This window comes from Monodelphis domestica, chromosome 8 (genome assembly GCF_027887165.1).
Source record: "Monodelphis domestica isolate mMonDom1 chromosome 8, mMonDom1.pri, whole genome shotgun sequence".
In the NCBI taxonomy this organism is placed as follows: Eukaryota; Metazoa; Chordata; class Mammalia; order Didelphimorphia; family Didelphidae; genus Monodelphis; species Monodelphis domestica.
Window position 1 is genome coordinate 10,256,512 of NC_077234.1, and position 13,608 is coordinate 10,270,119.

The following is a 13,608-nucleotide window of genomic DNA, read 5'->3' on the forward strand; positions in this document are numbered from 1 at the left end:
GCTATGCAGAGGAGAATATGTCTAGGACTAAAGGAGCAACAGTCCCACTGAGTGCTGCCCTGGTCACAACACATCTGGAGATCTGTGCTTGGTTCTGGGTGCCACAAGCTGGAGGCCATGTTGAGGAGGGAGATCCAGATCAGTGAAGGACCTCCAGTGCAGGCCTTCAGGAAGGGCTGAAGGGACCGGGGGGGGACCCTGAAGAAGAGGACGCTTGGGGAGATGGAGGAGGCCAAGATTTAGCAGTCTGTCTCCAAGGGCTGTAGTTCTGCAGGAGAAGGATTGGACTCCAGTGGGCTGGACCAGGGGCCTTCTGAGCTCTCTTCCATCTCTTCCATGGTTCCATGAAAGCACATCTTTCTGGACTAGACCCTCCCCCAACTGCTCCCCTCTGCCCTCACCAGGGCCATCCCTTCAGAACCCTCAGCTAATTCCTACATTCAAGGCTTTATGCCCATTCCTCTCCAGGCTATGTTCGTGACAGTTCCTTGGTTTTCTTTGCCACAATGGCCATAGAAACATCTTCCCTCTAGAAGTTCATCCGCCCCTGGCTATTTATTGGGTTTCCTCTGACCCTGCCTGGCCAGTGCCTCCCCAAACCTCCATACAAAGAGGAGGCCCAGCTCAGCCATGTCTCCAGACTGCCCACCTGGTATCAACTTTCTCTCCTCTGCCCCCGCAGGAAAGAGCTGTCTTCCTTCCCCTTGTATTTGTGTCCCCAGCACTTGGCACAGAGTAAGAGCTTGTTGACTTGCCTTGGCATAGAATGACTTTCTCCATTCCCTCCACCTACTCCAATCACACAGTCCCAGGAGAAACTAATATAGGAATCAGCGCCATGGTCAGTCGTTCCCTAAGAAACTTCCTGGGACTTTATCTGACTCTGTTCCCTTGGGTAAAGTGACCACATCGTCTTAGATCTCTCTGGAGGAAAACCAGGCTGCCTTGGGCAGCAGCCTCAGCCCACTCTGAGCTTTAGGATGTCCAGCCGTACCACATATTTAGGACTGTGCCAAGTGTGACGGCCATCCTTGGAAGTCTGGATGCCAAGGCTGGGCAGCTCCCCTTGAGGGATGAGCGAGGCAGAATTCCTGTTCAGATCATCCTCCACGGTAGCCTGTGAAGATTGGATTTAACTATCTCCTGATGGTAACAATGAAGACACTTAGCTCTTTCTTATTGTGAAGCTGGAATTGTAAGCTACAATCTAGTTTTAGATTTTAACCACAAAAAGGTGTTAAGTAACTACAAAAGGTGAACTTACCAAAAGAGGTGTTAAGTAACCCAAAAAGAAAATCTAACCAGAGATGCTGAGAACTAAAGAGTGGGCAGTCCTGGAGAGGAGCGTCTGCTGTGATTGGTAGACGTGAAATTTAGAGGAGGTGACACAAGAGAAAAAGGTCTTTAAAAAGAGGACCAAAAGGCAGAAGGAGAGCATTTCATTCGGGCACTGACTTGGAGGAGTGACTGGAATACAGACACCCGGACTTCTTTTAGACTGTGAGTGAAAAGCTGACTTAGTGACCCCGCCTTTCTGGAGGTGTGAAGCCTCCAGATAAGGCCCTTCGTCTTGAGACTCGCTTCCCCTGGCTACTGATATTGGAAGAAGCCAGAGTTCTCTGTCTGTCTGTCTGTCTGTCTGTCTGTCTCTCTCTCTTTCCTTAATATCTTCCCTCTGTTGTAAATAAACTACCATAAATTACATTTACTTAGTAATTCATTTTGGGATTTAGAAATTAAATCCATGGCAACCACCTATATAAATATTCCGAGTCCAACCACAATTCATTTTAACAAGCCTGAGGTCTCTCGCCCCTCTGAGAGTCAGTGAATCCACAGCATGGCAGTGTGGGCCACACCACCCTGTCCTTGCTTCTCATAGCCTACAATTTGTCCCCTCTAATAATTTTTCCCACTTAAGATGGAACCTGACTGGCCTCAGGGTCCCAATGGCAAGGCTTCCCATTGGGGTGGTAGAGCCAAAGTCAAGGAGCTCTACCTTCCCCCATATGCTCATCATCCACTGAAATTAGCACAGTTTGGGGCACACAGGAGCTATTTAATAAGTGCTCACTAGCTGATAACCTCAAGAAGACTCCCCACCTTGCCCTACCCAGTTGGAAGAGCTGTAGGGAGCTCACTTACATTGATCACACCACTAACAGAGGCTGTGATGATCCTCACGGTGTCCATGGTGACCTTATGAACCATCTTCTCTTCCAGGTCAGCCTGAGAACAGCTCTCTTGACGATTCATCTGGAACAAAACACAGCAGCACAGCAGCATGTAGGGAGAGCTAGCCACTGAGCACCCAGCAAGCCAACATAGCTGCATAAGTTCACAGGGTCAACTGACTTGTCCAGGGTTACACAGCCAATACGTGTCAGAAGAATTTGAACACAGACAGTTCTATCTCCAATCCCAGAATCTTACCATTAAGCCAAACGCTCACTGATAAATGGATAGTAGTCTTATAGGGCAGAGACATGATCTCCTTGTGGACCAATGAAGGAAATTAACATGACATGGGTCAGAGAGTCCACTGAACCACTGCACAGCCACTTCGTTGTGTTAATATGAGGACGAATTCCACACCAAACCAGTGAGGGATGCTTTCAAGACTGTGGGTAGCAGTTGGTCAATAATGATAGAGGTGGGAAGGAAGGAAGGAAGGAAGGAAGGAAGGAAGGAAGGAAGGAAGGAAGGAAGGAAGGAAGGAAGGAAGGAAGGAAGGAAGGAAGGAAGGAAGGAAGGAAGGAAGGAAGGAAGGGGAGGAAGGAAGGAGAGGAAGGAAGGAAGGAAGGGGAGGAAGGAAGGAAGGAGAGGATGGAAGGAAGGAAGGAAGGAAGGAAGGAAGGAAGGAAGGAAGGAAGGAAGGAAGGAAGGAAGGAAGGAAGGAAGGAAGGGGAGGAAGGAAGGAAGGAAGGAAGGAAGGAAGGAAGGAAGGAAGGAAGGAAGGAAGGAAGGAAGGAAGGAAGGAAGGAAGGAAGGAAGGAAGGAAGGAAGGAAGGAAGGAAGGAAGGAAGGAAGGAAGGAAGGAAGGAAGAAAGAAAGAAAGAAAGAAAGAAAGAAAGAAAGAAAGAAAGAAAGAAAGAAAGAAAGAAAGAAAGAAAGAAAGAAAGAAAGAAAGAAAGAAAGAAAGAAAGAAAGAAAGAAAGAAAGAGAGAGAGAGAGAGAAAGAAAGAAAGAAAGAAAGAAAGAAAGAAAGAAAGAAAGAAAGAAAGAAAGAGAAAGAGAGAGAGAAAAGGGAGAAAGAAAGAGAGAGAGAAAGAGAGAAAGAAAGAAGAAACAAAGAAACAAAGAAACAAAGAAGGAAACAAAGAAAGAAACAAAGAAAGAAGTGTAAAAGGGATTCTTAATCCAAGAATCCTTACACAATTATAATTTTTATAGAAGGAAGGAAGGGAGAGAGGGAAATAAAATTGAGTGTGCTATTCTCAGGATGAACACTCAGCTCACAAAGGCTAGTTCGTTACCTTTGTTGTTTGAGGACTCTGGGACAAACTAAGGAGGGAGACTGAAAAAGGGCAGAAAGGGCAGTGAACAGCTCAGTTGCTTCCCTACCCCAGCTGAGTTGGGTTGGAAGCACAGGTGTTTTGATTTGTAGGTCCAGGCCTGTTTGGGGAAGGGAGCCTGACAGGGGAGCAGGGAGGAGCCCTGTGTGTATATTGCCTGTTTGCTCCCTAATCAGTCTGCACTTCTTAGCCCATCACTGAAGTGCTGTCTTTCATGAAGGAGAATAAACAAGGGTCTCTTTACTGCTACCTTCTGATTCCAGGTTTTTATTGGAGTGGGGTCATCATTTTTTATCTTGCACAGAAGGAAGGAAAAAAGGAAGGGAGGAAGGGATGAAGGGAGGGAAGAAAGGAAGGAGGAAACCGAAATCAATAAAGCCTTAAAAAGACACAAAACAAAAGGTAATTCAAGAGTCCGAGAAGTTTACTAGCTTTTAGAACCATAAACTCATCTTAAAAACAAAGTGGCCCCCAATCTTGGAGAAGTCCACACAGGCACCCACAGTAGATGCTTAATAAACATTTGGTGGCTGATTGATTACACCTCTGTGTGCTGAAATGTTTTCATTGGTTGGGAACGAGCTGGTCATGTATTCTAAACAACTGGAATTCCTTGGAGGAAAAGGCTGAACCCACACGCACACACCCCTTCCCGCCCCCCAGTCCCTCCCCACAGAGGCATCCTTCTGAGTCCCAGTGAGATAGATAAGCTTCGGCTCCTTACCAGCTTGTAGGTAGATAATATAAGCTGCAGGGAAACATATCGCAGGCCCCAGCCTCGGACCCTTTCCTGGTAGCCTGAGATTGCCAGCTGACCAATGACCCGGAGAATGGCCAGCTTCACCTGAGGGGGGGAACACGTCCTCAGTGACCCGTCCGCAGGCATTCGGAAGCAGTCCTGGGTCCAGGAGACCCCAAGCCCCCGGAGCAGGGCCCTTCCGCCCTGGGAGGTGTCTGACGGAGGCACCCATGGGCGGTGGGCAGCGCCCCAGACGGGAGCCAGAAGCCCCAGGTCCAGTAACGCCCTCGTCAGGCTGTTTGCTAATCTGTGAAATGAGGCCTTTGGGCCAGCTTTGCCTCCAGTCCAGCCCAAAGAAGTCCAAGGAGGGGGCGGCCCCAGGGCCAGAGGCAGCCGGGCCCCTCTGAGGCTCCAGCTCTGGCAGTTCTCGCGTGGCCGACCCAAAGCTGCCCCTCCTTCCCCTGCGCCCTCCCTGAGTGCTCAACACTCAGAGAGATCAGCAGATCCTCGTTACTGTCCCCAGGCCTGGACAAAGCCGGCCAAAGGAAAGAAAGCCTCCTGGCCTTAGAGGCGCTCTCAAAGTGCAGAGAGATGGAGCATGTGGGCCCCTCCCGGCAGCCTTTCAGGAGGCCCTGGAAGACTACAAATGGAGTCTGGGGTCTCAAAGGTCACCCCCCCCCGGCTGAACAAGAGGCCCTTCCTAGCCCCCTAGGGGCCATCCAACCTCGCTGAGAGCTCCACGGAGAGGTCCCATCCCCCTGGGGGGAGCCAGGAGCGGCCCCTGTGGCCCTGCCCACCCTCTCGGGCCCAAGTGCCATCCCTAGAAGAGCCCCGGCTGCCTGAGGGTGGCTCTGGCCTTCGTCGCCTCTTTTCCAGGCTCAGATGCCCAGGCCCTCTCTGGGAGGCTCACGGCAGCCTGGAGAGGAGCATCGCTGGGGAAGTTGGAGGATTCTTGCTCACTCCCTGATGACGGGCTGACACAGGCTCGGGTGGGCCCGGCTCCCCTTCCTCTCTCTGCCCCCCCCCCCCGCTCCCCAGAGCCTCTCACCTTAGCCCGGGGGTCGCAAAGGGCATTTCGGACCACTTTGACAGCAAAGTGCAGGGTCCTGTTGTTCATCTCGGGCACTGAAAAGGAGAGGCACCCCCGGAGCTCAGCCCTGCTGAGAGCCCCACAGACGCCTCTGCTGGCACTCCGCATGCCAGGCTGGCTTCCTCCCCAGGAGGCCGTGGGTGCCAGTCCTGCCTCGGCCTCCATGGCCAAAGAAGGCCACTTTCAGAGGAGCTATTGGCTCCCGGATCCCTTCCTCCCTCCGCCTGGACCAAGCCAGCCCCGCTTCCAAGGCCCCACATCTACGAGGAACACGACTGGCTGCCCCAGAGCGTAGGGTCCGCCCCGGGAATTACAGTCTGGGCTGCTGCTGCCGTGAGCCTTGTCCCCAGCCAGACCCGGGACCCTGGGAGGCCGGGCCTAGAGCTCACTACTGTGCCGAGTTTTTAAATTAAATGGTTGTTGGAAACAAAGTTGACAAGAAACAGAGAAGCCCACTCGCTTCATCACTGTCTCCATTGAGATGGATTCGTCTCAAACCCTGGCTGTGCTGTCTACCTTTAATGCCCTCCTTCCCCAGGCTTGGCCTCACCCAGCCCCAAGCCCACCCACTGATGACCCAAGACCCCCAAGCCCACCCACTGATGACCTGAGACCCCCAAGCCCACCCACTGATGATCCAAGACCCCCAAGCCCACCCACTGATGACCTGAGACCCCCAAGCCCACCCACTGATGACCTGAGACCCCCGAGCCCACCCACTGATGACCTGAGACCCCCAAGCCCACCCACTGATGATCTGAGACCCCCAAGCCCACCCACTGATGACCTGAGACCCCCAAGCCCACCCACTGATGATCTGAGACCCGAGACCCCCAAGCCCACCTGCTGATGACCTGAGACCCCCAAGCCCGCCCACTGATGATCCAAGACCCCCAAGCCCACCCACTGATGACCCGAGACCCCCAAGCCCACCCACTGATGACCCGAGACCCCCAAGCCCACCCACTAATGGTCTGAGACCCCCAAGCCCACCCACTGATGATCTAAGACCCCCAAGCCCACCCACTGATGACTCGAGACCCCCAAGCCCACCCACTGATGACCTGAGACCCCCAAGCCCACCCACTGATGATCTGAGACCCGAGACCCCCAAGCCCACCCTCTGATGACCTGAGACCCCCAAGCCCACCCACTGATGATCCAAGGCCCCCAAGCCCACCCACTGATGACCCAAGACCCCCAAGCCCACCCACTGATGACCCGAGACCCCCAAGCCCACCCACTGATGACCTGAGACCCCCAAGCCCACCCACTGATGACCTGAGGCTCTTGGCACCAGTGCACATTTTGTCCTCAGCCTCACAAGGTGCTGGGTCTGTGATGAGTAATTCCTTGACCTGAACTCTTTCATGACTGTTTGCCTGCTGCTGACTCATGGATGTCTGGATGCTGCAGACACTCATCCACTAGAACGGGAGCCCCTTAAGAGCAGGGATGGCTTCACTCTTTGTCTTTGTACGCTCAGAGGCTAGCCCAGCGCCCGGCACACAGTAGGTGTTTAATCATCATGGATCATGGAATGGGCGAGGGGAGAAGGTGCACAGGGCTGGGCAGAGGCCAAGATAAAGGGGCCTGGGGGGGCAGGGGGGGCTACTAGGGCAGGGTGGTGGGCGTGATGGCTGGATGGAGCATCTCTGGCCCAGAGGGGGAAGGAGGTCTGGAAACTATTGCCGGGAAACGGCACCCCACTCGGCTGCATTCCGAAAGAAGATGGAAGGATGGCCACCCAGCAGCTGCCCACCACGCAGGAGACCCAGCAGGCAGGAGCAGCTGGTCCTGGGCTCCCGGGGCTACTCACCATCGGCACTGAGGACCGCCCGGAGCAGGGTCAGCGTCCCCACACGCACAGCCTCCTTCCCCGTCTGCATTTGGTGGCGGAAGAACTTCATCAGCTCATCCGGGTACGAGCGGGCTGGGGAGGAGAGAAGGAAGGAGGCTGGCGATGCCGGAGTGGGGGGGGGGGGGCAAGTGATGGAGCCCCCAACCACCCAGGGACCAGCCAACCCTCTGCATGGAAATGAGAGCAAGGGAGAAAGCCAGGCTCACGGCCAGAGAGGCAGAGAGACAGGAGAGACAGAGCCAGAGAAAAAGATGGAGAGAGACAGAGGCAGAGAGAAAGATGGAGAGAGACAGAGACAGAGACAGAGAGACAGAGGCAGAGACAGAGAGCAGAGAGAAAGATGGAGAGAGACAGAGGCAGAGACAGAGAGACAAAGACGGAGAGACAGAGAGCAGAGAGAAAGATGGAGAGAGACAGAGGCAGAGAGAAAGATGGAGAGAGACAGAGACAGAGACAGAGAGACAGAGGCAGAGACAGAGACAGAGAGAAAGATGGAGAGAGACAGAGACAGAGACAGAGAGACAAAGACAGAGAGACAGAGAGCAGAGAGAAAGATGGAGAGAGACAGAGGCAGAGAGAAAGATGGAGAGAGACAGAGACAGAGACAGAGAGACAGAGGCAGAGACAGAGACAGAGAGAAAGATGGAGAGAGACAGAGACAGAGACAGAGAGACAAAGACGGAGAGACAGAGAGCAGAGAGAAAGATGGAGAGAGACAGAGGCAGAGACAGAGACAGAGAGACAAAGACAGAGAGACAGAGACAGAGAGATAGCCGGAGAAAAAGATGGAGAGAGACAGAGGCAGAGAGACAAAGACGGAGAGACAGGGACAGAGACTGAAAGATGGAGAGAGACAGAGGCAGAGACAGAGACAGAGAGACAAAGACGGAGAGACAGAGACAGAGAGAAAGATGGAGAGAGACAGAGACAGAGACAGAGGCAGAGACAGAGACAGAGGCAGAGACAGAGACAGAGACAGAGGCAGAGACAGAGACAGAGACAGAGACAGAGACAGAGGCAGAGACAGAGGCAGAGGCAGAGACAGAGTCAGGCAGACAGCCTCGGGCAGCGAGGAGCCTGAGCCGATAAGGGAGGAGAGCATCTGGGCACTGTCAGCCTCTTGGGTAAAGGATGGCCCTACTCTGGTCTCCTAACAGTAATCAGGATACAAGTGGCTGCTGCCGCCTCTGCAGTGGGGTCGGCCTTTGCCCGGCGGTCCTGCCCACCGGCTTGGACAGAAAAGGAACAGTAGGGGGGTGGCGGGGGGGGCTCCTTCGCTCCTGCCGTCTCCTGGCACAAGGGGCCCCGCACGGCAGAGGCAGCTTCAGCCTCAGCCCCTCCGCCAGGCCGCCCCGCCTCTCTGCCCGGCCTAGAGGCCCGAGCCAGCCCCACAGGACGGAGCCGGGGGCCATCGGAGAAGGCGTCTGAGCAGGGCTGGAGAGGCGGCTCCCCACCCTCCGCCTGGGCCTCTCTGGGCTTCCTGGAGCCCCCGCCTCTCTGCGGCCGGGTGCTGGAGATGGGCTGCTCTCTCGGGGTCCTGCGCACCCCCTCCCGCCCCAGCTCTTTCTGTGTCTGTCTCCCCCCTCCCCCCTCCCCCTTCCCCTCCCCCCACAGCCCCCACAGCCTGGAGAGGTCTCTGGGGTCGCACAGGAGGAGAGTGACTTGTCCAGGGTCACTGCCTCCCTGTGAGGTCCCGGCGCCCACCCTGGCTGCACACGGGACGCTGTGGGGGCCCCTCTTACAGGCGGGGGGGGGGGCTGTGGCCAGGAGGGGCCGCACTCACCCAGAGCTATGAAGCACTGGACCACCTCGGCCAGGTTCTCGCTGCTGAACTGCTGCAGGACGGGGGCCTTGGAGCAGACCTGGGGGGCGACAGCCAGCCTTGTGGGGGGATCCCGGCCGGGCCTCGGTCTCCCCCCGTCAAGGGTCTGCGGGCGGCCGGCCGGGCAGAGCTGCCCCTCAGTGGCCGCCGGCTGCTCAGCTTGTCTGGGCCACCTGAGGAGCTCCCGCCAGCAGCTCCATGGGGCAGCGCAGGCCCAGGGCGCCCCCTGAGGGGTCTCGGCTCCTGCAGGGGCTTGAGGAGGCTGTGAGACCCTGGGTCAGTCCCCTGCCCCCTCTGCCCGGCCCTCCAGCTCCTGGGCCTCCAAGTGGCTGCCAGTGCGGAGGCTCAGGCGGACGGAGAGGGTGGGAGGCGCTTCGGCCCTTCTGCCCCAACCACTGCGGGGCTTCATCTCCACCCACCATGCCGGGGCCACTCGAGCCACCCCAGAGGAGACGATAGTGGGGGGTTGGGGGGCTGGTGGACACCAGAGCCGGCCGTCTACACTGCAGACAGGAGCTCATTCTTCCAGCTCTGCCCAGACTGTCCTGACCCTCCTGTCCCAGCCTCCAGCCAGGGATCCGCTGGTAAACGTTTAACCACCGGCTCTCCAAACACAAACCTGGGCAGCCGCTCCTCAAAGCTCTTCAGGCCTGAGCTCAGCCGCCCCTTCCCTTCCGTCTAGAACCGGGCCTGGCTCCGGGTCCGGGGCCCAGGAGCAGGACGGCCTGGGCGACAGGGGAGAAGGGACTCGGCCAGGGTCACCCGGCCCTGGGCCTCACCTGGGTGTGCAGCTCGCTGAAGATGGTGTGGAGCTGCATCTTGGGGACGGGCGTGTTGCTGGAGACGGACACCTCCAGGATCTGCCTCAGGATCTGTCAGAGACGGGCAGCCGCCCTGAGGCGCCCGCGCCCCCCGCCCCCCCCCCCCAGCCCGGCCTGTCCTTCCTCCCCCCTTCGGGGCTCCCGGGGGCATCGCCCACCCTGTGGGCAGTCCGTGCTCCCAAGGGCCCCAGAGGGCACCCACTCTCCTGGCTCCCCAGAGCCTAGTGCAGGGGCTCCACAGCCCCCCTTTTCCTCCAAGGGACCCCCCAATCCTTGCATCAGATTTATCTGCAGGCACGTCAGAAGCCATCCCGGCAGAACAGAAGCTCCAGAGGAAGGACTCCGGCCACTTGCTCGGAAGGGATTGAGGCAAGATTTGAACCCGGGTCTTGCTGACTCCTGGTGCTATGCCCTACTCTGCTGAAAAGCTCCGCACATGCCGGCCCCGGGGAATTCCCAGAAAGTCCACCAGGGGGGCTCCCGGGCGCCCGAGCCCAGACGGAGCCTCGGAGCCGCTGGGGAGGCCGGGACAGGCTCACCTGGGTGATGAAGAGGGCCTCCACGTTGCCCTGGTACTCCGCCAGGAGCAGCGGGATGTAGTCGTACACCTGCTCCCGCAGCTCCTCGATGGGCAGCAGGAGGCTGAGCATGGGCCGGAGGGACTTGATCACGGCCAGCTTGACCTGGGGAGAGAGAAAGGCTGGGAGGGACCAAGAGGACGAGGAGCCGCCCGGCCGGCCAGCCTCCAGTGGGGCCTCGGCGCACCTCCGTGTTCTCGCTCCGGAGCCACACGGTGACGAAGTGGCGGTACATGGGCAGCAGCTTGTTCATGAAGTGCTCCCCGGTCATGATGGGGTACACGCTGTCCTCCCAGTGCTTCAGGTAAAACTGGATCGCCTCACAGAACGTCTCCATGGCTGCGCGGGGGCGAGAAGAAGGAGAGGAGGAGGTCTTCGCACCCAGAGCCTGCTCCACGTCCGGCCACAGCCAGCCAAGGCCCCTCCCCGGAACGCCGCCCCTGCCCCCTTCCTGTCCTCCCTGGTTTTTGAGGTCCCGTTCCAGAACGTTCGCTGTCGGGCATCTGGGGCTCTCTGGCCACAGAGATTTCTTGGTAAAATCCGGGGTGTGATCACTCTCCTGAGGCGGTCCCCGGCCCAGAACGCCCTCCTCTGTTTAATGCTGATGCGTCCTTCAGGGCTCAGCTCAAGGGAGACCTCTGGGGAGCCCCCAGAGGAGATGGCCTTTCCCTCCTCTGCACTTGACCGTGATTCTTGAACCTTTCTTGGCCAGAGAATGCCTTTATCCCCTGTCTATTTGTCATCTTAATAATAATAGCCAACGTTTATATAGCACGTACTATGCGCCAGGCACCTTACAAGTATTATCTCATCTGGTCCTCACAAAAACCCTGGGAGAGAGGTGCTGGTATCACCCTCATTTTACAGATGGGAAAACCGAGGCAAACAGTGGTTCAGTGACTTGCCCAGGGTCACACAGCTAGTGGGTCAGATATGAACTCAAATGAAGACAAAAACTGGCTTTGTCATTAATTGTCTCCTCCATCCTATCTAGCACAGTGATAGATTCTCAATAGTTCTGAATGGAAAAATGGATGGAAGAATGGATGGATGAGTGGAAGAATGGATGGATGGATGGATGGATGAATGAATGAATGGATAGATGGATGATGGATGGATGGATGGATGGATGAGTAATTAAAGGAAAACCCATCTTCTTTCCCACCTTTCCCCACCAGACTATCAAAGTGACACTCACCACTGCAAAATACCTGGCGCATCTTAGCTCCATTGGCCAGTCTCAACATGGTGAAGATGGTGGCCAGTGTGATCCCCATGTAGGGCATAAACTCAAATACTGTGAAGGAAAGGCAAGATGAACTGGGAAGAAGGGATCTGGGGAATTTGCCCTCCAAACTCACAAGATCATTCTTCCTTTGTGGCCACAGGGAGTGTATGATTGGGGTAGATGGAGGGAGAATGGAAAGGAGGGGAGAGAGGAGAGAAAGAGAGACAGAGGAAAAAGGAAGAGAAAAATAGTGATGGAGAAAACAGACACAGGGAGACCATGGAGAGAGGGAGAAGAAGGAAAAGAAGATGGAGAAGATGGGAAACAAGAAAGGACAGTGGAGACAGGGGTGGGCCAGAGGGTAGAAGCCCTCACCATTGGCATTGGCCAAATTGGCTAGAGTGATGAGGACGAACTCATCGGTCAGGATCAGGGGTTTGAGATGGTGCTGCAGCTCATACATGACAAGGTTAAAGTGGTTTCGGGACAGAGCCACCAACGTGTCACTGGCTGTCTCTGCCAGGATGTAGCCCTCGATCTGAAAAAGAGAAAAAATGCGATCCTGGAGGAAGATGCACCAGAGGTTCAAGCTTCAAACCTCTTGACCCTCCACCAAGACCAAACCAAAGGTCTTCCCTGCTCTGTTCCTCCTTCTCTTCCTCCTCCCCCCTATCTTCCCCCTCTCTCCATAGACCTTCGGGGAATCTGATGTTCTCTTCCAACTACCATTTGTCTCAGGGCTCTTTCAGAGGATTTCCATCTGAAAATTCCCAAAGACTCATACACATACACCAACATGATGTGGTAGAAAACACTGATTTTGAAGTCAGGGAGCCTGACCTCCCTGCCTCCAATGCCATTATGTGATATTTCAAATTCAAATCCTGCCTCCAATGCTGTTATGTGATATTTTCCCCCATTAGAATGGAAGCTCTTTGGGGACATGACAAATAAGCATCATGGAATGATAGAAGAAAGAAAATAACAGAAGGAAATTATATGAACCCTGGCCCCAGAAATGAAATAGCATCGACAGCCCTCAAGACTCTTCCATGTAAATAATGAGTTAAGAGAAATAGAGGAAGATGTGGGCATCTACAAAGATAAAACCAGTGGAGAAGAAAGAGATGGCAGGGAGAGTCAATGATTAGATGAATGGATGGAGCATCTCAACAAAATACTAGATTCACTGAAGAAGGGAATTTCTGAAGGAGGACCAAAGAAAGAGCAAAATCCACTCAACCAATGAGAAAATAGAATTTAAGAATTTGCTCAAAAGGAAGAAATTTTAAGAAGACTACAAATGAAGGGACACCAACAGAGGTGCATGCTAAGTTCCAGTTATTCACATATATCATCATCACATTAATTCAATGAGAGAGAGAGAGAGAGAGAGAGAGAGAGAGAGAGAGAGAGAGAGAGAGAGAGAGAGAGAGAGAGAGAATACTGCAAATGGCCAGGAAGAAATACCTCCTACATTTTAAAATACCAATCCAAATCACACAGGATTTCTCATCCTACATTAGAATGAAAGAAGAAACAGGGAGATGATTATATTCTAAATCAAGAAAAGTAGGACTAAATCCCAAAATTATCTACCTAGCAAAACATAGCATGGATTTATAAGAGAGAATTTTAACTAAAACTAAGGAATTCCAGGCATTCCTAAAGAGGAAAACTAATTTATCAAGGGCCTTTGATATAGAATTCAACCATAAAACAGGTTAATAAGTCAAAGTGACTTTAAATCAATGAATGAATAAGTTTTGATTCTACAGTCTGTTGTGAGCAGATCTAGCTATTTTTACTTTGATGTCCCAGTGTGTAAGATGGTCACCTCTGGAAAACAATAGCTGCAAACTGCACTCTGAGAAAGAGGGAAGAAAATAAGCAAGTGGCTTGGGCAAGAAGAAAGGGCAGCCTAGGAAAAGAGAGGATCACCCTGAAAGCTTCT

At 54.3% G+C, this 13,608-nt stretch overlaps 1 protein-coding gene across 3 annotated transcripts in view; it reads right to left on the reverse strand.

Moving 5' to 3' along the window:
- The window catches only part of MROH2A (maestro heat like repeat family member 2A), a 63,521-nt gene that overhangs the window by 45,908 nt on the left and 4,005 nt on the right, over positions 1 to 13,608 (reverse strand). For all 3 annotated transcript variants that reach the window (XM_056808137.1, XM_056808136.1, XM_056808138.1), the window contains exons 5-14: positions 12,030 to 12,192; positions 11,625 to 11,723; positions 10,614 to 10,765; positions 10,388 to 10,531; positions 9,807 to 9,899; positions 8,989 to 9,067; positions 7,164 to 7,277; positions 5,303 to 5,379; positions 4,240 to 4,359; positions 2,146 to 2,256 (exon numbers count right to left, since the gene is read on the reverse strand). In XM_056808137.1, coding sequence (XP_056664115.1) covers positions 2,146 to 2,256; positions 4,240 to 4,359; positions 5,303 to 5,379; positions 7,164 to 7,277; positions 8,989 to 9,067; positions 9,807 to 9,899; positions 10,388 to 10,531; positions 10,614 to 10,765; positions 11,625 to 11,723; positions 12,030 to 12,192 — 1,152 coding nt within the window. The remainder of the gene's footprint in view (positions 1 to 2,145; positions 2,257 to 4,239; positions 4,360 to 5,302; positions 5,380 to 7,163; positions 7,278 to 8,988; positions 9,068 to 9,806; positions 9,900 to 10,387; positions 10,532 to 10,613; positions 10,766 to 11,624; positions 11,724 to 12,029; positions 12,193 to 13,608) is intronic.